Below are 22,249 nucleotides of genomic sequence, written 5' to 3' on the forward strand. Positions count from 1 at the left end.
TTCAATAAATACATGCGGATTTATTTATAGGGATAAGATGGTTTCCCTGGGGATAATTTCAGGAGGAGGTGCGTTTTATTCATCTGCCATGTCCCTACCGTGACAGGGCAGCAGGTTCTAGGACAAGCTAAAATCATCCCCTGTTTTAAAAAAGAAAAAAAAGTTACCCCCTAGTCGTCCTGGGGCAGGGGTTAAATTAAAAAAAAAATTTTTTTTTCAGTGATTCCTAATTGTTTTTGAATACAGAGACTTAGGATGGAGTTTCCACTGCGTTCAGGATGAAGGTGTGACTTCTGCGTAGTGTTGGCGGGGGGCGGGGGGGGGGGGAGAAGAGGGTAGGAGTAGGGCCCATGCAGGCTGGCCTCTTAGCCCACAGACGCCAAGATCATGTCTACTGGCAGCTCCTCCGAACTTCTGGCTGTCACCTGCATTGTTACTGTGTCCAAAAGCAGAAGTCGGGAGCGCACCAGGATGTCATGATTTCCCCGGAACACACCTAGAGGGAAGAGAGGAGTACAAGTGTGTAAGGCAGAAGTGAGCTGCAGAGGCTAGGCTGAGGGTGGCAGCTGCAGCAACTGATCAAGGCAGCTGTGGTACAGTGAAATGGAAGGGGTCTGGGAACTGGGGAGCTGGGCTGAAATCCCTCTGAGCCACAGTATTGCCAATTACAAAGTAGAGGAGATACTAACCATTGTTTAAGCTTCTGCCAGGTACAAATGAATTAACGGACATACAAGGCTTCTACCTGGCACGGGAGAGGCTCTCATGCATGTTGGCTAAATCTAAGAGCACTGACGGAGGGACAGCCCCTCTATGACAAAACCGCACAGCAGGTGTCTGCCAGACCCAGGGGACTGAGTTGCTTCAGTGTGGCCAGAAATTATTTGCTTGGGGTCCATCAGCTGTGAGCAGGGCACTGAAGCGGAGCTGCCTCCCAACCCTGATTATAAATACTCAGAAAGAAAACAAAAAAATCTCTGACTTCCTTTTGTTCACAGTTCTCGGTGTGACGACTGTATTGCCCCCACCCCTTTAATTAATTAATTAATTAATTAATTAAAATGTTTATCATTTTCGAGAGTGAGCAAGCAAGAGAGCGCATATACACGCACCCTCTAGGGCAGAGGAGGGGCAGAAAGAGAGAGGGAGACAGAGGATCCAAAGTGGCTCCGCACTGACAGCAGGGGAGCCCCATGTGGGGGTTCAAGTTCACAAACCTTGAGATCATGACCTGACCTGAAGTCGGATGTTTAACTAAGTCAAGCAGGCACTCCCTTCCCCACCCCTTTAAACAAAGACTTTAGAGACATCCAGATCTAGAGATATTTACATACAAAATGCTGTATCTGGAATTTTCTTTAAAATAACCCAGGGCGGGGAGTAGAATGAGTGGCATAGATGCTGTTAGTTGTTGAAGCTGGAAGATGAGCACACGAGGGTTCATTATACCATTCAGTTTTTGTGTGTTTCTGAAAATTTCCATGTTGACTTAAAATTCCATTCCTATTAGAGAAGACCAACCAACCCAGTAGAAAAGTAGAGAAAGGATATGGAAATAATTCACAGAAAAAGAAATACAAATGGCACACACGTTTCAGATGCTTAACTTCATCCAATATGTACGAAATGTGAAATAAAAACGACACTAAGATCCCATTTTTCACCCAGACTGTGAAAAATCATTTGCTAATGATTTGATAATATGCTGTGTATATTACTGATAATACATACTGTGTTGTCCACAGTGTGGGAGGAAAGGCAAACAGTTCCTATGGAAGGCAACTAGAAATTTTTACCAAAATGAGAAATGCACTTTAACCTGGTAATGCCTTGGGAAATTTTTCCTATAGACATCCTTAGGGCACACATACAAAATAAAGTATGTGTGAATGTATGTATGTATGTGGTTATTCACTACAACATTGTTTATAATAGCAAAAGCCTGGAACACTCTAAATGTTCATCAATACAGGCTAATTCTATAAAATATGGCACAACCATAAAATGGAATATGTGGAAGCTACAAAAAAGTGTGAGTATTCACTTTGGGATAATAAAAAAGTCCTGGAGACAGATGGTGTTGATAACCACACAATAATACGGATATACTTAATGCCACTGAACTGCACACCTAAAGTTAAAATGGTAAATTTTACTTTATGTAGATTTTACCACAATTAAAAAAAGAAAAAGAGGAAACTCTATTTTTAATCTAATCTCCACCCCCAACGTGGGGCTCCAACTCATGACCCTGACATAAAGAGTCGCATGCTCTACCAACCAAGCCAGCTAGGCACCCAAGAAAACTCCATGTATTGACAAGATAGATCTGTCAAGTGAAAAGCAAAGTGCAGAACAATGTATATACCATTTACACATAAATATCGGAGTTAAAATAGGGAAATGTATACATCCTAGCTTTCATATCCGTAAAATGACTGGAAGGATATAGTAGCATTGTTTGTAATAACAGTGCTTCGGTGCCTGTTGCAAGGAACTGGATGAGAGGCAGATGAGAGGGTCAGAGGGCATTTCACTACTGGTCTTTTTTTATTATTTAAAAAAAATTTTTTTAAATATCTTTTAATTTTTTTTATGTTTATTTTTGAGAGGGAGAGGGAGAGACAGCATGAGCAGGGGAGGGGCAGAGAGACAGGGAGACAGAATCTGAAGCAGGCTTCAGGCTCTGAGCTGTCAGCACAGAGCCCAACACAGGGCTTGAACCCACAAAGTGTGAGATCGTGACCTGAGCTGAAGTCAGACGCTCAACCGACTTGAGCCTACCCAGGCGCCCCACTGCTGGTCTTTTTAACTCTGTAAATTTTCAATGCTACGAATTTGAATCCTCATGTTCCCAGTGGGAGCCCTCAGCCCAGGATGCAGTGGCATCCAGGCTGTGAGCTACCCAGGCACTTCCCATCTAGAAATGTTGCTTACCAGCCAGGAGCAATGTGTGGGTATTCTTGTTATCTGGCACTTTGTCTGACCTCTCACAAGGGTGCATTCCCAGGAATTTCACAATATTGCCCACAGCCTCTGTAGGGAGAAATCGCAGCATCATTAAGTCACACCTCATTTCCCTTTTGTGTCACCACTACTACCCCATCCCCAAAGCCTGCTCTTAAGGGCTTTTTTTTTTTTTAAGTTTATTTTTTTATTTTGAAAGAGAGAGAGAATGCGGAGGGACAGAGAGAGAGGGGGACAGAGGATCTGAAGCAGGCTCTGAGCTGACAGCAGAGACCCTGATGTGGGACTTGAATTCACGAACCATGAGATTATGACTTGAGCTGAAGTCAGATGCTTAACCAACTGAACCACCCACGGGTGCTCCTCCCCGCCCCCCCCCACCCCCCGCAACCCCCACCGCCTTTTTTGTTAGTTTGTTTAGTTAGTAATCTACACCCAACATGGGGCTCAAACTCACAACCCCAGGATTAAGAGATGCATACTCTTCTGACTGAGCCAGCCAGGTGCCCCTCTAAGAGGCTTTTAATGAAGTGGCATCTGAAGTATATGCTCTAGACATGGCCTTGGATCCCTGGGGAACAAAAGTTGGGAGGAGTGAAAGGGGAGGACACATTTCAACAGTAGCCAAGGATTTTACCTTCAAGTGTCTTGATGGTAGACAAGGTGAATGTCTCCTCCTTCTCAAACTCATCTCCTAACTGATCCCAGGCTGCTTCAAAGTTCAGCATCATGACCTTTTGGATGTGATCAGCGACAGTGACTTCCAGATCTTCCAGCTGGGGAGATGGAGGTGGAAGTTAGGCACATACCTCCAGGGGAGTGAGTTCCTGCTCTGTACACCTCTGGGCCCCTGCTCTGAACTCATTCCCCCCCCCCTTTTTAATGTTTGTTTATTTTTGGGGTGCCTGGGTGGCTCAGTTGGTGAAGCATCTGACTTCGGCTCAGGTCATGATCTCACGGTTCATGAGTTCGAGCCCCGGGTCGGGCTCTGTGCTGACAGCTCAGAGCCTGGAGCCTGCTTTGGATTCTGTGTCTCTCCCGCTCTCTGCTTCTCCCTAACTCGTGCTCTCTCAAAAATAAATAAACATTAAAAAAAATTTTAAATAAGGGTGGTAGGGGAAAGCTATGTACTAATTCAGAAAGAGCTCTAAAATATAGTACGTGAAAAAATACAACAGCTTTAAAAAATAAAATAAATAATAAATGTTTGTTTATTTTTGAGAGAGAGAGAGAGAACGTAAGCAGGGAAGCAGGAGAGGGGCAGAGAGAGAGAGGATCTGAAGTGGGCTCTGTGCCAACAGGGCTCGAACCCATTAACTGCAAGATCATGACCCGAGCTGAAGGCGGACGCTCAACCAATTGAGTTCAACCAATGAACTCATGACACCACGATCAAGAGTCACATGCTCCTCAGACTGAGCCAGCCAGGTGCCCCTACACTGTGGTTTTAAGTGGAAACTGGAAGGTGTGTGATGTACACAGTGACCTTTATTATGTAACTCCTGCCTACTCCTCCAAATAACTCCCAAGGACCATGAGTAATGTTTTCCTGTTTGTTCATCCTTGGTTTTTACACTTCCCAAGTTTTCTTTTCTTAAAGCATGAATTCTTTTGAGTTTAAAAACGGTTTCTTTCAAAGAGCCAAAACAGCAAGAAAAACGTTAAGTCTAGTTGTTAGCTCCTGGACAGGGTTGCTCTGCAGCCTCCAGCACAAAATTGAGCCTCCCGACATTAGCTTCTTACCACATACTCATCTTCATAGCCTTCATCGTCGGTCTCCCCAGTGGTGGGGTCACAATCCTTGACAGTGAACTTCATCATGCAGCTGAATGTGCAGGCCACTGCAAGGAAGAAAGGCTGGATGGTCAGGATGACCCCAACCACAGCGGGGGAGGAGTTCCTCCATAGGGCAGGTGGCCTCACCCTGCTCCCCAGGCCTCTATTACATTATCAGTAGCGGCAACCCCACAGATAGCCATCTGACTCCACAAATCTGGACAGAAGGTACCTTGGGAAAGGGCAAAAGAGTCAAGCCATGGGTCTGGGAGTCCCCTCACAGGAAAGGAAGAAAGAGGAAAGCAGGGGTGCTGCAGGATGGCTAAGCCCATGCCACAGTCACGTGTCCATTGTCCATGGCCTGGAAAAAGAAGCTGGTGGGTTCCTTGGAAGGAGTGGAGCTGGGATGTTTCCGTGCTTGTTCATGGTAAAATGAAAGAGTACAGGTTGAGGACCAGATAGGCCCAGGTTCTGCCTCTTACCAGCCCCGTGAACTTAGGGGAGTCATTTAACCTGAGTCTCAGTTTCCTTAAAATTTCCTAGTCCTAGGAGTAAGAGCAGTACTCATCCCCATAGGTCTTCTATAAGGGTGAAATGGGATGACATAGGACAAGTTCCCAGGACTCAGCCTTTCTTCTTTAACCTTTCTCAAGGTTAAAATCAAGGAGTTGAGGCTCTCATAGGAGACAAATGGTTGGTGCACAACTGGCCCACCCCATCTGGATCCCAAGGCCTCCCAGAAGACCAGGGTGGGGTCAGGAGAAGGGCTCACCAGCTGTGGGGTCTTCCTTGGGTAGTGCCACCAGCGTGTAGCAGGTCCCAGGCTGGTTGTAGGGTAGGCTTCGGGCAGGCACGTAACAGAGCACTTCATAAGCTTCAGTGGGCTCCATCTGGACTGTGACATTCTCCAGAGTCTGGTCATTGAGTGTGTTTGTGCAGTCAAACTGGACCAGGGAGGAGAGGGATTGCTTAGACACTGCTCTAGGTCAAAGCCCTGCTGCAAAGGAAGAGCCCAGAGGTCCTAACTCACCCCATGGGCCAAACTGACTCCTATCCCGGGTGCCCCCGCACAGGGTCCCTGACCCCACGTTGACACACAGGAGCCAGAAAGGTCCTGGGTCAAGGCTGCAAGACACATACCAGCCGGTGACAAAACCCAGCATCAAGTTGGGCTCCTGACCTATAAGACCCGTCACACTCAGGACCACTCCCTGGGCCCAAGCCTCAGCAGGGCCTCAGCCCTCCCCACTCACCTGGAACACCATGTGGTCAGTGAAGGTGTGTTTGGTACAGCGGATGACATACTCTGTCTCTGACTCAGTGAGGGCCACAGGCTCAGGCGAGGACTTGAAGAGGAGCCCCAGCCCATGGAACTCTGGCACTGCCGCCAACTGTTCTGAAAGCCACAGGCCACACGTTTACTCAGCCTTTCAATTCTCAGACCAACCTGTGATGGTTTCTAATAAATGCTCATGGCCAATTCTCCAGGGCTTTTACCCTACTGAGATGGATAGATATGTATATACGATGACAGGTTACTCGCTATATCCCAAATAAACCGATCATTTTCTCCTCTCGCTAACTTTCCTCAAGCTGTACCACGCCCCATGAATACTCTCTTCCCCTCTGTCTCACAAAAGACCTCAGCCGCAGAACACTGACTGGGAGATCCCCAATGGCCTAGGCCAAATCCATCTGGAGACTCCCACAACTTTAGAAGCTCAGCAAGGATTCTTAGAAAGTAGAGATTAGGAAGACTCTAAGGATGAGATGAATGCTGTTATCGCCCCAGAATCAGGCAAAAGAATGAACTGATCCTACACATTTGTCAGTTAAGACAAAAGGCCAGTACTAGGAGATGTTTCAGATTCAGACTTGCCAAAAACCCCACTTCAGGTGGTATGTGAGTACCTGGGAAGGCCCATCTGTACACCTCAAAGCCAGGTTCCAGCAGTGGGCTGGATCCAGTAGCCCACAGGCCACCAACGTGGCCCATCCAGGTGAAGGAGACATCTGATAGCTGCCTGCACACAATGTCTACCTATGACGGCCTGCGGCTACTGCTCTCTTTCCTATTCTATGGCAGGGGCGGTGTTCCTCAATGGATCACTAGTGTCAGAATTACCTGGGGGTTGGGGCTTATTAAAAACTCAGATTCCGGGCCCATCCTAAATACAGTCTATCAGAATCTTTGGGTTTGGGACTCAGGAATCTGCATTTTTTTTTTTTTTTTTAGGAATCTACATTCTTAAGAAATTTGCCAGCTGATTCTGATGTAAGCTGATATCTGAAGACCACTGCTCTAACATTTTTAACTTGTCTTCTCAAATCAATTGAACTCTATAAGGACAGAAAATGTGCCCTGAGGCCAGGGATCTGGTATTTTGCCCTGAACTTAGAAGGTACTTCATTCATGTTTCATGGATAGAGACAGAAAGTAGGCATTATTATTATTATTATTTGGCTTTCTCCCCCCACAAAGAGTCAGGCTTTGTGACTGCTTCAGCCCTCTGCCGCCTGAAGGATTATATTTGATGAATGTGCAGGCAGTGAAAAGCCCAGAAAGAGCCAGCTTAGAAATCAGGAGGCACTTTTGGGCCATTGTGATCATCAGCCACCAGAGTGCTTTTCTGTGGGCATTGATTTCACTGGGATATCAAGTTTCTAGACCTGACACTTAACTACCCCGGGGGATTCTGCTAGAAGCTATCAGTTAATGCCTCTGAGTTTCCAACTCTTCACCGATAAAATCGATACAATAATCTTGCTCACAGGATTGTTGTGAAGATAAATGAGGCAATAAATGTCACGATCTAGCAAACCTTCTAGAACCGAACAGGTGATCAATAAACGTTAGGTTTCGGAAGACTGCTTAAAGATGAAATTGATACCCTCTAAGAGGCTTAAAAAGAGTCTTCCTTTGAAGCTGGGGCAGAGTGGTAGCCTCAAGATACGCACAAGCTAATTCCCAGAACTTTTACCCACATGGTAAAAGGGACTTCGCAGATATGATTAAATTGGATCTTGAGACTGGGAGAGTATCCTGGATTATCTGAATGGGCCCAGTGTCCTTATAAGAAGGAGGCAGAAGGCTCAGAGTCAGATTTGAAGAGGCCATGCTGCTAGCTGTGAAGGCGGAGGAAGGGGTCACCAGGAGAGGAATGGAGTCCTCCAGAAACTTGAAAAAGCAGAGACCTAATTCTCCCCTGGAGCGTACAGAGGAAGCTCAGCGCTGCCAATACAATGAAACCCATTTTGGACTTCTGCCCTCAGAATTGTAAGATAACTGTGCTGCACTAAGGCATAACTTTGTGGTGATTTGCAAGAACAGCAAAGGGGAAGTAATACAGAAGGGAAAGTCTTGGGTGAGGGTGATCCCAGTTACCTCAGGATTCAGATTTTGCTCAATCTGAAAGATGTGTTGATAGAAGACAGGATTCTCAAATGGAATGGGGGCAGGGGAGGATTTAATTAATTAACTAATTTTTATAGTTTATTCTCATGAACCGTGAGATCATGACCAGAGCCGAAATCAAGAATCTGATGCTTAACCAACTGAGTCATCCAGGTGCCCCAGCGGGGGTGGTGGTGGAGGATTTAATTTAATTCAACAATCATTGGGAGCTCACTGTGAGGAAGGAAGGCACTGTGCTAAGTACTACGATGGAGAATATAAAGGACAGAACCTACAAAGAACCACACAGAACTACTTGAGGGAAGGCGGAAGACTGGGAGTAGAAGTGATGAGCACAGGAGATTCTTCATGAAGGAAGAGGGACACATGTCAGTCCTTCATGGTGGGATTCAGTAGATAATACGGTCTGTCGCTTAGATACACAGCCTCTGCCCTTGAAAAGATGCTAGACCAGAGGGACAGATAAACACCCAAACAAAACCTTACCAAACAATGTGGACTGAAGGCCTCTGGAACCCAAGAAAAAGTATTAGCGTCTTTGGACCCCAACTGTGCTGAATCTGACATCAGGTACCGGCTTGGGCTCCAGGGACCTGAGCCCTTAGAACCAAGGCCAAGGGGCAGCTTTGAGCCAGTTTGATGTGGATCTTAATTCCAGCCCCTGCACTTTCTTGCGGTGCAGCCTTAGGCATATCACTTTCCCTCTCTGAACTTCCAATTCCTCCAATACCAAATGGACCCGATAACTGCCACCTGAGGGTCAAATGTGTTGACTAAAGTACTCTCAGGACCCAGAACTCAAGGGTAAGAACTGTCGTTGATTAGGTCTCTCCTAATTCCCCTGAGGAAAGCAATGACACCCCCCACCCCCAAAGCTGAGGAGACCAAGCCCAGTCCTGAGCGCCCCACCAAGCACCGCTACTCACCCTGGAAGATGTCTTCTCGAGTGGCTGCCACTTTCTCCGCCTGCTTGGCGGCTGTGATGGGGGTGCTTTCTGCAGGAGCAAACACACATGGTGACCAACAACTCCAGTAATGGGGAAGTGTGGGGCTGACCACAGAGCTGTTCCTTAGGGATTATAACTTCCAACCCCCTGAGAGAGTGTGAGTACGTGAGAGAGCAAGTGTTTGTGTGCATGTGTCTCCAATCCTGGAGTCAGCCATAGAAAGGATTAGAAAGGACTGTTCCATCCTCTTGGTACAAGCCCCCCAATCCTGGCTAGGTTTAGTGGCTTCACGGCCCATGCAGACCCTCCAACAGAGGCCTGGACCTGAAAGCCTCTAAAAGGAGCACAGACATTACTTACCTGTTCTCTGCTCTGCCATGGGCGTGGTGGCCAGGGGCACAGACTTGAGGTCAAAAGGTTTTTCCGATGGTTCTAGAGTGTACTGCTGCAGAGCTCTCTCCAGACCAGGGATGGAAACGGTCAGACCTAGAAGCCAGTGGGAGCGAGGCACTGCCTGAAGGCATGACAGAATGAGCAGCCGGAATCCCCCATGGAAGCCTGTGGCCCTGGGGTCTAAGTTGTATGACTCTAGACCACTGAGAAAACCACTTAACACTTTCTGGGCTTCCACTTTCTCATCTGGATCCTCCTTCACAGGGCTGGTATGGTGATAAATGTATACAAGAGTGACTTATATAAAGGACTATGGGAAGAGAGGTTTTTTTCAATGACTAGTGTTTCAGTTCACTGAGCTACTGCCACCCGCACTGGTGTGAACTGCAAGATTCGCAGTCTCCTGAGGTCACAGTGATGCCATGAAAGTCCAGCCCAAAGCGTCTTGCCTCAGACTTCCCTACCCAGAGAGGGTGTGCCTGCTCTGGAGTGGGGAGGAGGGCCACAGCTCTGGGAGGGGGCCTAGTCGAAGATAGCCAGGGAGACTCACCATTTAGGATATAGCCTGCGTTGAGGGCCTTCTGCTTCTGCTCCAGGACATTGAGATAGAAAGTGGCTCGGTCCCTTACTTCATTGTCATCGTCCATCACGCACCTGCAGCCAGAAAACATAGTAAGCTGTTTTTTGTTTTGTTTTTTTTTTAAATGTTCGTTCATTTTTGGGAGAGAGGGAGAGAGCAAGTGCCCACAAGTGGGGGAGGAGCAGAGAGAGACGGGGGACAGAGGATTCCAAGCAGGCTCTGTGCTTTCATCACAGAGCCTGACACAGAGCCTGATGTGGGGCATGAACCCACGAACTGCAAGATCATGACCTGAGCCAAATCCGGATGCTTAACTGGCTGAGCCACCCAGGCGCCTTGGGAACCCACGGTAATCTTGACTGTGGCCCCACAGGGGTGGCAGGGGGACACTGCAGGGTTTCATCAGACGGTAGTAAGGGGAAGCAAGTCCCCAGATGAACACGCCTGTGGGATCCAGGCATCAAACACACGGAGGGGCCTATAAAATTCTAGCTCATTACCTAAGAGGTGGCCATATTCATATTCCCCGGGCCCACTCCCTAAAGCCCACCCAGTGAAGGAGGCAATCTCCTACATCCAGCAGCATATGTCAAAGAAGAATTTAATATGACCCAATAATTCAACTCCCAGGCATCTCCTCTTGAGAACTGACAACATACATCACGCAAAAACTTGTGCATGAATGTTCATAACAGCATTATTCATGAGAGCCAAAAAGTGGAAACCAACCCAAGTCTGTCAATTGGTGAATAGATAAAATGTGGTGTGCTCATTCAATGAATTATTTGGCCATAAGAAGGAATGAAGTACTGATATATGTTGCAGCATTGATGAATCTTGAAAAAAACATCACAGAGAAGCCAAACACAGGAAAGGTCGCAGATTGTACGACAGCATTTCTAAGAAACGACCATAATGGGCAAATGCATAGGGACATAAAGTAGATTAGTGGTTGCCTAGGGCTGGGGGCGGGGGGAGTAGGTGTTGGGGAGAGGGCAGTGACTACTAATCAATATAGGGTTTTTCTTTAGTATTTAAAAAAAAAAGTTTTTAATGTTATTTTTAAGACAGAGATAGAGACAAAGACAGAGCACGAACAGGGGAAGGGGGCAGAGAGAGAGGGAGACAGAATCCGAAGCAGGCTCCAGGCTCCGAGCTGTCAGCACAGAGCCCGATGTGGGGCTTGAACTCACCAGCCGCGAGATCATGACCCGAGAGGAAGTCGGACGCTTAACCGACTGAGCCACCCAGGTGCCCCTCTTTCTTTCTTTTTTTTTTTTTAAACCCCCCCCCCCCCCCCCCGCCGTTAACCAGCAAAACAGGCAAGCAGGCACAGCTGAAAACAGCCTCACCAAACTCCATACACTGCAAAAAACCACAGGGGCCAAGGATTCTTAATGCTGGAAACTAACACCCACATTGAAAATACTGTCCTAGCCTAATAGACATTTACTCTGCCCTGTAAACACCATGGATATCAGGTTTCTATTGGCAATGATAGAAATGTTTTAAACTTAGATTATGGTGATGGTCACAACTCTGTGAATATATTAAGAAACATGTTAGGGGCGCCTGGGTAGCTCGGTTGGGCGACCAACTTGGACTCAGGTCATGATCTCACGGTTTGTGAGTTTGAGCCCCGCATCAGGCTCTGTGCTGACGGCTCAGAGCCTGGAGCCTGCTTCAGATTCTATGTCTCCCCCTCTCTCTGCCCCTCCCCTGCTCACGCTCTGTGTCTGTCTCTCAATAATAAATAAACGTTAAAAAAAAAAAAAGGAAACATCTTGTTATACGTTTTATTTATTGTTTGATGTTTACTGATTTATTTTGAGAGGGAGAGTACAAGTAGGGGGAGGGACAGAGAGAGCCGGAAAGAGAGAATCGAATCCCAAGCAAGGCTAGCACAGAGCCTGACGCAGGCTTAATTAATCTCATGATCTGTGAAATCATGATCTGAGCCAAAGTCAAGAGTCAGACACTTAACCCACAGAGCCACCTACTGCCCCAGAATTTTATTTTTTTATTTTAGAGAGTGAGAGAGTGTGAGTGGGGAAGAGGAGCAGAAGGAGAGGCAGAATTTTAAGCAGGCTCTACGCTCAGCACACAGCCTGACATGGAGCTCAGTCCCATGATCATGACCTGAGCCAAAATTAAGAGTCGGATGTTCAACTGATTGAGCTACCCAGGTGCCCTTTATACGTTTTAAATGGGTAAACTATATGGCTCGCAAACTGTGTATCAATAAAGCCATTTTTTTAAAAAAGAAAGGCATTAAAAAAAAAAGGAAGAAAAAACTCAACAATAGGCACACCTAGGTGGAGGGATTTTTGCATGATATTTTTCCATGCTTTACAACGCTTTCTATTTTTTTCCCCCTACAATCCATTGTTGTATAACCTCTCCCCCGGGGAACACCGTCACCCATCAGGGACCTCTGGCCTAGACTCACCTCTTCAGCAACACCAAGATACTGGGTAACATCTCTTCATTCTGGGCTCCAAACTTGGCCAGAGCACTCACAGCGCCTGTGTTTATGAAGCAAATATAATTTACTTAACCCACCTGACAGCTCACGACAGTTCCAGTACTTGGAACGAATCTTTGGGCAGAAGAGGTCCTGAGTGAAGCAGCTCTCAGCCTGGAGGCCCACAACTGCCTGCAGTGCAATGAGTGGCCCTGGGTGGACCTCCTTTGGGCCTCAACTCCCTTAGCTGTTTCAAGGAGAAGACAGTCCCATTCCTGGGTTCCAGGAGCCATTTCAGCACTGATTACGACGTGGCCACAGAAGCTAGCCACACACAGGCTTCTCACCTTCTGTATCCAAATGGCTTCAATTCAGTTAGCCTTTGTATTATATAAATGAGAAAACGACCCATTACTTAATGAATATTAATTGCTGAAAGAGGAAAAATCTGTCCAGTGGGGGCATGAGAAGAATAGTAAATTTAAAGTTAAGAATATGATGGATGCACACTGAATTGCATACTCACACAAAAGAGTAAATTTTACAGTATGTGAATTATACCTCAATAAAGCTAACCATTGAAAAAATACCTGAACATTTAAAAAAAAAAAAAAAAGCAAGCAAGAAAGAAAAAGTTAAACACCAACATATAGTGAAAGTTAAAAACCAAAAATCAAAAACCAACAATACAAGTCAGAGCTAAGGAACCACTGAACTGGGTGACACGCAAGCATCCAAGATCCTGCCACAATGTTATAAACCACGGAGCTTGTGAGGCTAGAACACAGAGTGCCTGGGGACTGAGGCTCAGGTCCCTCTGACAGGTCATCTGCTCAAGAAGCAGCAAAGAGCCCCAGTTCAGCCCTGGCTCAGACCCACCTGCCCGGACCTCCTCATGCTCCAAGACCACGCGGTTATAGATGAAGCGGATATACTTGGAGGGGTTGTTGGTCTTGGGTCCCTCCTGGCCCAGGAGATGCAGGATGCGGGTGGCCAGGACGGTGAACTCGCAGTCCTCGATGAACTCGCATAGGTGTGACAGCCCGGTCTCCTTGCTCTCTGTGTTTTCCTCAATGATGCTAATGATGCAGTCCACGATGGCCCGCTTGTACTCAAAGCCGCCCTGCAGTGGGAGGGGTCAAGCTGAGCGAGGAGGCTGCTCTCTCCAGAAATGAGCCGGGAGGCCCAACACCTAACCAGGACCAGGGAGGACAGCAGTCCAAACAGAACATGGAGGTAAGGGACCTGGCTACCTGGGCTCTACCTTATTTTTTGTGTAAAATAAAAGGCCTGGACTGAATGCTCGCTGGGGCCCTTCCAGATCTAACAGTGGACTGTTAAATAGAAACATTTTGTGTCTCGTTAAGAATTTTATTTTATTTTAGAGAGAGAAAAGAGTGCGAGCCAGGGAGAGAGCCAGACACGGGGCTTGATCCCAAGACCTTGGGATCATGATCAGGGCAGAAATCAATAGTTGGAGGCTTAACTGAGCCACCCAGATGCCCCTCAGATCCCTGATTTTTACAGGGAGAAATTGATGTCTGTTGACAAGACCTGTTATGAGGCTAAGACTGTGTATGCTGTGTAGTATCTCCAAAGTACTGGACCCATTAGCTGAAGGCTTCTTAAGTATTAGTGCCCTCCTCCAATCTCAGGAGACCCAATGACACCCAAGGCAAGGGCTTCTTGGTCCAAGGACCACTCTGTGCTGGGGCGAAGGGGCAACCAGATATGTAGGGACCAAATCTACTCCAAAAACCCTTTGCTTCTGTTCCTCTGAATTACCTGGTTTCGTTGAGACATTCAAGGAAGGTAGTGTAAGTGAATCACTAAGACACGTGAGAAACAAAAATAGAACCCAATGTCAAATTATTAGCATCAATTGCAGAAGAAACCACGCTGGAGGTCCCAGAATGGCCCAGAAAATTTCTACACTACGCACCAGTAGAGAACACAGGTTTTCCTGACTCCAGCACAAAGCATCGCCTCAGGGCATCTGCTGTGACTTTAAAGGCAGGGTGGTGAGTCATTACTTATTACTGTAATTACTAGGAATTGGTGCATGTTTATATTGTCAGGTCTGTAGGCACCAAGAAATTCACTTGGCCAACGGGTTGATATGCATACCTTCCAAGAAGAGACTCTTGGCTCCAAACTGAGAATGGAGCTTACAGCCAGGTCACTCCCTGCACCAGGAGACCTGGCATGCCCCAAATGCCTGCTCTTACCTCTTCCCGCAGCATGGTGAACAGGAAATTCATGAGCACGGCGTGTTTGCGAGGATACTTCTGACATAAGGCACTGATGGCCTGGACCACCACCACCTGAGTCAAACAGATGTGTATGAGCAGCGGCCCCTGCCTCCAGGCTTGAGTTACTTAGTTCACTAAGTGCCAACCAAGTCCTTCCTTAGGCCCAGCCAGGCCCTGGACCCAGAGGGCAATGAGGTGAGAGGAACCCCATCTCTACCCTCAGGGAGCACGTGATCCCTGAGCCCATCCAAGTAGGGTAGCAGGCACATCAGTCCCAATAGCCCCAGGTCCAGCCTCTGGGTCCCCTAAACTCTGATTTTCTACTCAGACCTCAGGGTAGGTCCACTGGTCCCTCTCCACCCTGCCTGTTCTGCTTCTCTTCCTACCTCCACCCCCACGATCCCACCTATAGGCTGTTCAGGCTCCTCCCTGGGTACTTTGGCCTGGGCCCTCTCCCCTTTGCACACGGTGTCTTTGGCAGTCCTACCTCCTCCCGTGGTTTTAACCCACTTCTTCCATGCCACTCACTCCCAAACCTTTGTCTGTAGTCTGAGCTCAAGCCCAGTGTTAGCAAATATCTACCAGACAACTCCCCCTGGTACCCACGGCACCTCAAACTCAACACGTCCGCGATCACCATCATTACCTTCCTACCTCCCTCACCCAGGACCTGACTCTCCCTCCTTCCCCAAATTGACCAACAGCACCACCATCAGCCCATACCAGAAAACTAGAAATCTCTGACAACGTTTGCTCTCAGCCCTCACTCCATGCCCTGCCACTGGCCTTACGAAGGAACCGTACGGACAAAGACCCCAAGGCTGGATGTGCACGTCTCCCAAGGCCAAGACCCGTGAAGAGCGATGTGCCACCTCTTCCACTGAGTCCTCAAGCCCTACCAGGCCCAGGTCAATCCTGGCCTGGGGGCTGGGGAATGTGAGGGAACAGGCACAGAGCATCTTCCTCATTCCAGGAATGGTAGGTGTTGCGGGCATGCCCGGGCACCTTGAACTCATCTGAGATCTCCGACATGAAGGACGAGATCTGCTTCATGAGGCGATCGATGCTGCTCTCGCTGCCAGTCTTGAGGAGCGTGGTGATGGCCAACGTGGCGATGCTGCGATTTGAATCTGTAACCAGGTTCTCTAGGTCCAGATTGCAGGCTGTCACTGCTGACGGATGCTTCATGGCCACCTGTTTTGGGAGGACAGCACAGACATACAAAGGGACTTCCATCATTCCACTGGATGACTCTGGCCTGGTCAGAGGTCTGTGGATGGGCTCATCTCGCCATCTTGTAGAAAGCAACTGTGATCAGTGTTACACCTTCTGCAGCTCCGGTCAGGGGCCACGACACGCCTCCAGCTGGATCAAGCACCTCCCGACCCTCTCAAAAGGCAAAGTGCTCATTCTGCCCACCCCTAAACTCTCACCTTATTGAGGGTACGGACAGCAGCATAGCGGAGAGCGGCCTTGGGTGAGCTGCAGAAAAGCTGGAGCACTGTGGGGAGATACATGCCACATGTCAGGCCTCCCTCGCCGCTCAGCAGCTAGAAAAGCTCAGGCCTCCGGGGAAGGGTCAGGCAGGCCATGGGGGGTACATGAGGGCTATGAAGCTGTTCTGACCCAAACCCTCTGCTCAGCTCATATCCCTGCTGGCACCCTCACCCCAACCAAGGAAAAGAGCTCACGAGCAGAGAGGCTTTAATACGTTTATGAGAGCCCAGTGGGTCTCGTGAATGACGGCCGCTACTTACTGAGCACCTGCTATGTGCCAGATGTTGTGCTAAGGAGCTGCTGTGCCTTGTCTGATTGGTTTCTCACAACCCCACAAAGCAGCTATTATTATTATCCCCATTTAACAGATACAGAGACTGAGGCACACGGGTAAAACAACTCAAGTAACTCTAGGTTAGCTACCAGTAAATGGCAGATCAAGGATTGAAATCCAGGACTACTCACACCTGACGCCTGAGTCTTTTACCCAAAGTAAAACTCCACTCCTCTCTTCTGGGGCATGCATGCAGACCAGCAGAATTACCTCAGTCCTGCCTTAAACAACTGCCCTGGTTCCTATCGTACATGATTGCATGTCAGGCAGCAAAGCCCTCCATGTGCTTTGGCTCTAGGGAAGCCAGGACTCCAACCCAGGCTATTGGGCTCCAGTATCCAGGCTTTGAATGACCCCTCTGAATTGCCTTCTCCTTTGCCTGAGATAGCCTGGCCCCTAGCGAGCATTATAAAACCTGGTTTTATAAATTTTGGCTTCTTCCACCAGGGCCTCTTGCCATCACTAGCCAGCCCAACAGGCTGTAGCATGGATCTGAACCCCATCTCTGCCTCTTAGTGGCGCCCCAGCCTCTTTAATGGTAAGATGGAACTCAAAGTACCCAAACATGATGAGTGTGAGAGACCCTGGCACAGCGTGCCTGGCACCAAATGGGTACTTACTAGGTCCCAATTCCTCTTCTTAACACCCCAACGTGGCCTATCTGAGGGCATTTTCTTTCTTTCTTTCTTTGTTTCCTCCAACCCCCCAGCCCAGGGCCCAGTTCCCAGCAGGCACAGAAGTGTGGGGCCGGGGCGAAGGAGGTGTGTAACCTGACACAGCGGGGGCCAGCTCTTTGGCGCTGCAGCCTGGCAGGTTGACGATGGCTGAGGCGGCTTCGTACACCACCATCTCGTGCTTGTTGCGCAAGCAGCTCTCAATAAAGTCGAACAGAGGGCTGTCACGGCTACAAAAGGACACGGGTGGCAAGAAGTTGGGGATGGCCCAGCGCGGAATAGGGCACCATCTGGCCAAGGGGGACAAGAACCATTCGTTACCTGCCATCCTCTTCCTCCAGCTGTTTGCTGGCCACCCGGATCATCATGCAGTAGGCAAAGGGAGACTTGAGGCCATGCCGGGTGAACTTGCTGATCATCTTATTGACAGCCAGGCGGTCGTTCTTCCGCACGTGGTACAGGAGCCCCAGAGCATGGTACTAGAGAGCGGGAGGTCGTGGCAGAGTACAGGTGCGTGAAGCCCAGGTCTACCAGCTGTGTGGCCCGAGAGAGGCCTCTGCATCTCTCTGGGCTTCAGCCTTCTCGTGTCTAAGATGGGCATCACAGTAGCTACCTCGCAGAGTGGCTGTGACAATTTCCCCAGATGCTCTGTACGGATGGCCCCGGGACGATGCTCACCACACCACGTGAGTGTTGTGTGTAGTCTAGCTCCTGCCCTCAAGTTCAGCAAGGGCCCAACAGGCATCATGAGTACAGATGTGGAGGGGACAACAGAGACCACAGTGATGAAAGAATGGAAGACCAGGTGTCCTTCAACAAGAGAAAGTGGGTGCCAGGCCCTGAGCATGGACAGGTGTTATAAGGTGCCATGCAGCACACCTCATACAAGACCTTGTAGAATTAAACCCCTGAAGGTAGATACTCTTAGTCTCACTGAGTTGCCCAAGGACACATGGCTGGTACTGGCAAAGCTAGGTCTGGAGGGCCCAAAGTCAAGGGATTACCCTTCTGGAGATATAAGGTACACAGAGTTATTTCCTGTTCCCTCTGCTCTTTTTTGTTTCTTTACAGGGTGGCATTCAAGGGCTAAGTCATGCGACTGTGGGTGCCTTGTATGGGAGAGCCTCTCTGACACTGGGAAAGATCTTGAGGGGCCACGGCTGGCCCTGGAGAGGAGAATCGGCACAAGGGGTGAGGAGAAAGAGAAGAGATAAACACACAGGGGGCGCCTACAGGTATGCACCCGACAAGTCAGATGTTCTAGATGCTCTTTCATATTATCCTCACGGCTTTGTGAGGCAGAAACTTTCATTCCCATTTTATAGACAAGGAAACTTGTCTTACAGAGATAAAAGGAATTTCTGGACTAGGTCACTGAAAAAGTGTTAAGTAGCTGAAAGCCCCACCAAGACATTTACATGCATCACTAAAAAAGCCAGCTCGGCAAAGGCTCTCTGGCTGCCTGGGCCAAGTTTGCTATATCCCATATCCCAAAATACAACTCAGCTGGTTATCAGACACTTGAATATTTTAGTTCCAGCCGGTAAGGAGCTCGTAACTTAAACCATCCCAAGTGGTACCCTGGATCGTTTCCCCAAACCCCCAAGTCTCCCCACAATCCAGTGACAAAAGATGAAAGCCTGCTCCTGCTAGAGGACACCAGGATCTCCGGGGTGAGCGTCCATTTCTGAATCACCAGTCCCAGGTCATTTGCCTAAGAATCATCAATATCATTGCTCTGTTCACACCTCACCTGGACCATGATGTTATCACTGGACGCCGCCTCCTGGGCCTCATTCACCCAGCGCTTGACCACGTCAAAGCTGCACTTCAGTAGGTGCTAAGGGCAACAGAGCACATTAAGAGGCGGGCAGATAGGGTGCCCTGCCATCATGCCTCCTGGCCCTGGCTCACAGTTCAGTCCAGCTCTGGGTCTTCCCTCAGACATGGCCCAGAGCCTCTCCGTTGTCCTGGTTCTCTTGACACAGCACACAAGGACGGCTCCCACCCTCACTCTCTGCTCTGGTGGCAGATCTCCCACGAGGCCCAAACTCCCCACAATCTGTCACCCCAAGGGATGGGTCAAGAGTTCCCCAGGCACTCTTCACTGAGAAGGTGGGTGGGACTCTCAGATCTGGGAAGGGATATAGAAACTTTCTTTTTCCTACTGAAAAGTAACTCTGATATTTTCTTCAGTTTCCCAATCTGCTGCCCAGGCCCCAGCCACAGGGTCCCCAGCTACATACCAAGGAAGACACCAGGGCAGAGCTGGAGACACTGGGCACCTTGTCCACGATGGCCTGTTTCATGTAGCGCTCAATAGCCTGCAGCATGGTGCTCTGTGGGGACAATGAGTGGGGCAGAAGGGGACCCAATCAATCCTTGGCAACCGTCAGGAGTGCAGGTGATGGGTGGGGAAGAGTGGGGACAAGAAGGAAGGAAGCAAACCTGTTTCTTGTGTTCCTGCACCCTACCCTCATCCCCACACCACCTGGCTCAGTGCTTTGCTCAGGAGACGTGGGACAACCTAATGCATGCACAGAGGATCATGACTGAGCCTTGCCCAAGAAGCAGGGAAAAAGAGGAACAGCTCAGCAGGGGCAGCAGACTCACATCAGTGATCTGGCAGAGGGCACGCACAGCCGGGCCACGGTAGTTGTCTTCTTTCCCAGTCATGTCCTTTGTCAGGCTGTGGGAGGGGAAGGCATTGTCCGCGCAGAAGCATGGCCTGTCCTCCCCAAGCCCTTGTCCGCACCCGCTCCTCCCTAGCTCTAGTCACACCCCCTTGTCTGGACTACTACACGAGTCTAACTAGCGTTCTTGCTGTATTCTTACTCTTTCCCGGTCAAACTCCAAGCAGCAACAAGAGAGATTTTTTACAAAACTCCAGACTCTGGGGCGCCTGGGTGGTTTAGTCATTAAGCATCTGACTTCGGCTCAGGTCATGATCTCGAGTCCCACATGCATGAGTTCGAGTCCCACATCGGGTGAGCTTGAGCCACACATCAGGTGAGCTCGAGCCACGCATCAGGTGAGCTCGACCCCCACTTTGGGTGAGTCCCTCTCTGTCCCTCGCTCACTTGCACCCCCCCCCTCAAAAATCAATCAATCAATCAATCTCCAAATGGACCAGGTCACTCCCCTGCTTGGATTAAAACATTCCCAAGGCCTCCTACTGCCCATTACCATCAAGCGTAAACTCCTTAACAGAGACTCTCCTCTCCGGGCCTTGACATCTGCTATTCCCTCAGCCTAGAGTACTCCTGGCCCTCTCCATCTCTGTCCTGCTATTAATAAGCATTTTCGGAAGAGATTAGTTTTCAGTGGCTTCTTTCATTCTTTTCTTTTTTTGGGCGGCGGGGGGGGGGATATGGAACACTTCCCGAATTTGCCTGTCATCCTTGTGCAAGGGCCATGCTAATCTTCCCTGAGTTGTTCCAATTTTAGTATATGTGCTGCTGAAGTGAGCACTGTCCTGCTATTTCTTGCTCATCCTTCAGCACTTTGCTCAGACAGGTCTAGGGGGCCTTTCCTGATCCAAATTCAAGTTATATATCCTTCTGGTCTGTTCTCACAGCCTATCATACTTCCCCGGATAAACTCTGTTATATATTCTAATGCCTGTCTCCTTGGTTGTTTCTCTGGGACTGCAGAGGCCATGTCTACCTTACTTGCTGCTAGCTTCCCAAAGTTATGCACAGGGACTGGCAGATGTTCAAAAAATGCTTTCTAAACCAACCTACAATGGAATGTATAGCATCTCCCTGCCCCCCATAAACTGTGGCAAGAAGAGAACTGAGCTCCAGTTCTTAAGGACAAGGATTATATTTTAGACACACCTTTCCCCTGAATAACTCAGTCTAACACAGAAACCAGTACTTGGGAAATGAACCTGTTTGTATACCCCTTGCATTCTCTATGTCTGTTTTTCTTGTGTTCTCTCTTGGCACTCACTAAAGTCTTTCGTAAGCTCCAGCCTGGCTCAGTTGACTGAGAGGAATCAAGGCAAGGAAGGGTTTGTGCCTCAGGTAAGGCTAGGGAAACTGCACACTCTAGAGTGCCACGGAGGGGCAGCAGTAACTGAAAGGTGAGGGAGACAGAAGAGGAAGGGGCACCTGACATTATGTCAAACAAAAGTCTCATCACCTGATACACATGAGTAAAAATGGCTTCTGTGTCAATGGCACCCGTCAAAGGAGCCATACACAGACCCGAAGACTCACCTGCTGGTAACAATAATGACATCCTCAGCAATGCAAGACATCTCCTTGATGGTCAAATAGCACATCCGACGGAGTGTGGGCTGGGAAAGAGAGAGGAAAAGCCTATGACCACTGACTCAACATGAAAGCCAAGGTTAGGAAAACTCCAATCCACACAAAGGTAGACCATACTGACTGTGGGCACTTACATCGTTGGACTGAAAGAGCTTGGTCATGGCAAAGAAGGCCTCGGTTGCTTCGGTGGTCCCTAGGTGCTCCCCCTGTTTTAATAAAAAACGAAGTCTCAGCTTGGGACAGAGAGGCCAGAAGGCTCTTCCTGCCAGATCAGCCCAGGTCACATCCACAGACCCTACAGAGGCTCCATCAAGGGTAAACACATCAGAGTTAGACCCTGAGGGAACCCAGAGCTAGGCTATATCCACACAGGAGCTATCAAATACCCTAAGGGCTATGTGACTTACGCTAACGCCCCCAACAACTCCCAGCACCATGTTCCCTGCCCCCAAACTTCACTCTCTTACCTGGTTTATGAGGTAAAGGATCTTGGTGAGGATGTGGGCACATTTTCGAGGGTTGATGGGTGTCTCGTTAAATACACGGGCCTAAAAAGAAGCAACCAAGAACATTACCTTCTGACTTAGTTTATTTCCCTTCCATTGACTGCCTCTCAGGTACATTCAAGCTCTGAGAAGTCCCAGGGTAAATAAATACATTTGCCTGGATAAGC

The 22,249-nt window shown here is 48.7% G+C and overlaps 1 protein-coding gene and 1 non-coding gene across 2 annotated transcripts in view; both read right to left on the bottom strand.

Moving 5' to 3' along the window:
• COPG1 (COPI coat complex subunit gamma 1) overlaps nucleotides 1-22,249 on the bottom strand; it is a 23,678-nt gene continuing 1,429 nt past the window's right edge. Inside the window, exons 3-24 of the mRNA XM_015075246.3 lie at nucleotides 22,044-22,124; nucleotides 21,711-21,782; nucleotides 21,523-21,602; nucleotides 19,913-19,988; nucleotides 19,546-19,638; nucleotides 19,053-19,139; nucleotides 17,621-17,778; nucleotides 17,396-17,529; nucleotides 16,228-16,295; nucleotides 15,800-15,988; nucleotides 14,771-14,866; nucleotides 13,422-13,665; nucleotides 12,528-12,603; nucleotides 10,049-10,152; nucleotides 9,466-9,591; nucleotides 9,085-9,153; nucleotides 5,997-6,139; nucleotides 5,516-5,687; nucleotides 4,711-4,808; nucleotides 3,605-3,743; nucleotides 2,938-3,036; nucleotides 1-496 (exon numbers count right to left, since the gene is read on the bottom strand). Coding sequence (XP_014930732.1) covers nucleotides 366-496; nucleotides 2,938-3,036; nucleotides 3,605-3,743; nucleotides 4,711-4,808; nucleotides 5,516-5,687; nucleotides 5,997-6,139; nucleotides 9,085-9,153; nucleotides 9,466-9,591; nucleotides 10,049-10,152; nucleotides 12,528-12,603; nucleotides 13,422-13,665; nucleotides 14,771-14,866; nucleotides 15,800-15,988; nucleotides 16,228-16,295; nucleotides 17,396-17,529; nucleotides 17,621-17,778; nucleotides 19,053-19,139; nucleotides 19,546-19,638; nucleotides 19,913-19,988; nucleotides 21,523-21,602; nucleotides 21,711-21,782; nucleotides 22,044-22,124 — 2,535 coding nt within the window. The 3' untranslated portion in view covers nucleotides 1-365. The remainder of the gene's footprint in view (nucleotides 497-2,937; nucleotides 3,037-3,604; nucleotides 3,744-4,710; nucleotides 4,809-5,515; nucleotides 5,688-5,996; nucleotides 6,140-9,084; nucleotides 9,154-9,465; nucleotides 9,592-10,048; nucleotides 10,153-12,527; nucleotides 12,604-13,421; nucleotides 13,666-14,770; nucleotides 14,867-15,799; nucleotides 15,989-16,227; nucleotides 16,296-17,395; nucleotides 17,530-17,620; nucleotides 17,779-19,052; nucleotides 19,140-19,545; nucleotides 19,639-19,912; nucleotides 19,989-21,522; nucleotides 21,603-21,710; nucleotides 21,783-22,043; nucleotides 22,125-22,249) is intronic.
• LOC113596476 (U6 spliceosomal RNA) lies at nucleotides 20,664-20,770 on the bottom strand. The gene has a single exon (XR_003417217.1). It is a non-coding gene; the product is annotated as a U6 spliceosomal RNA (small nuclear RNA).

This window comes from Acinonyx jubatus, chromosome A2 (genome assembly GCF_027475565.1).
Source record: "Acinonyx jubatus isolate Ajub_Pintada_27869175 chromosome A2, VMU_Ajub_asm_v1.0, whole genome shotgun sequence".
NCBI classification, from domain to species: Eukaryota; Metazoa; Chordata; class Mammalia; order Carnivora; family Felidae; genus Acinonyx; species Acinonyx jubatus.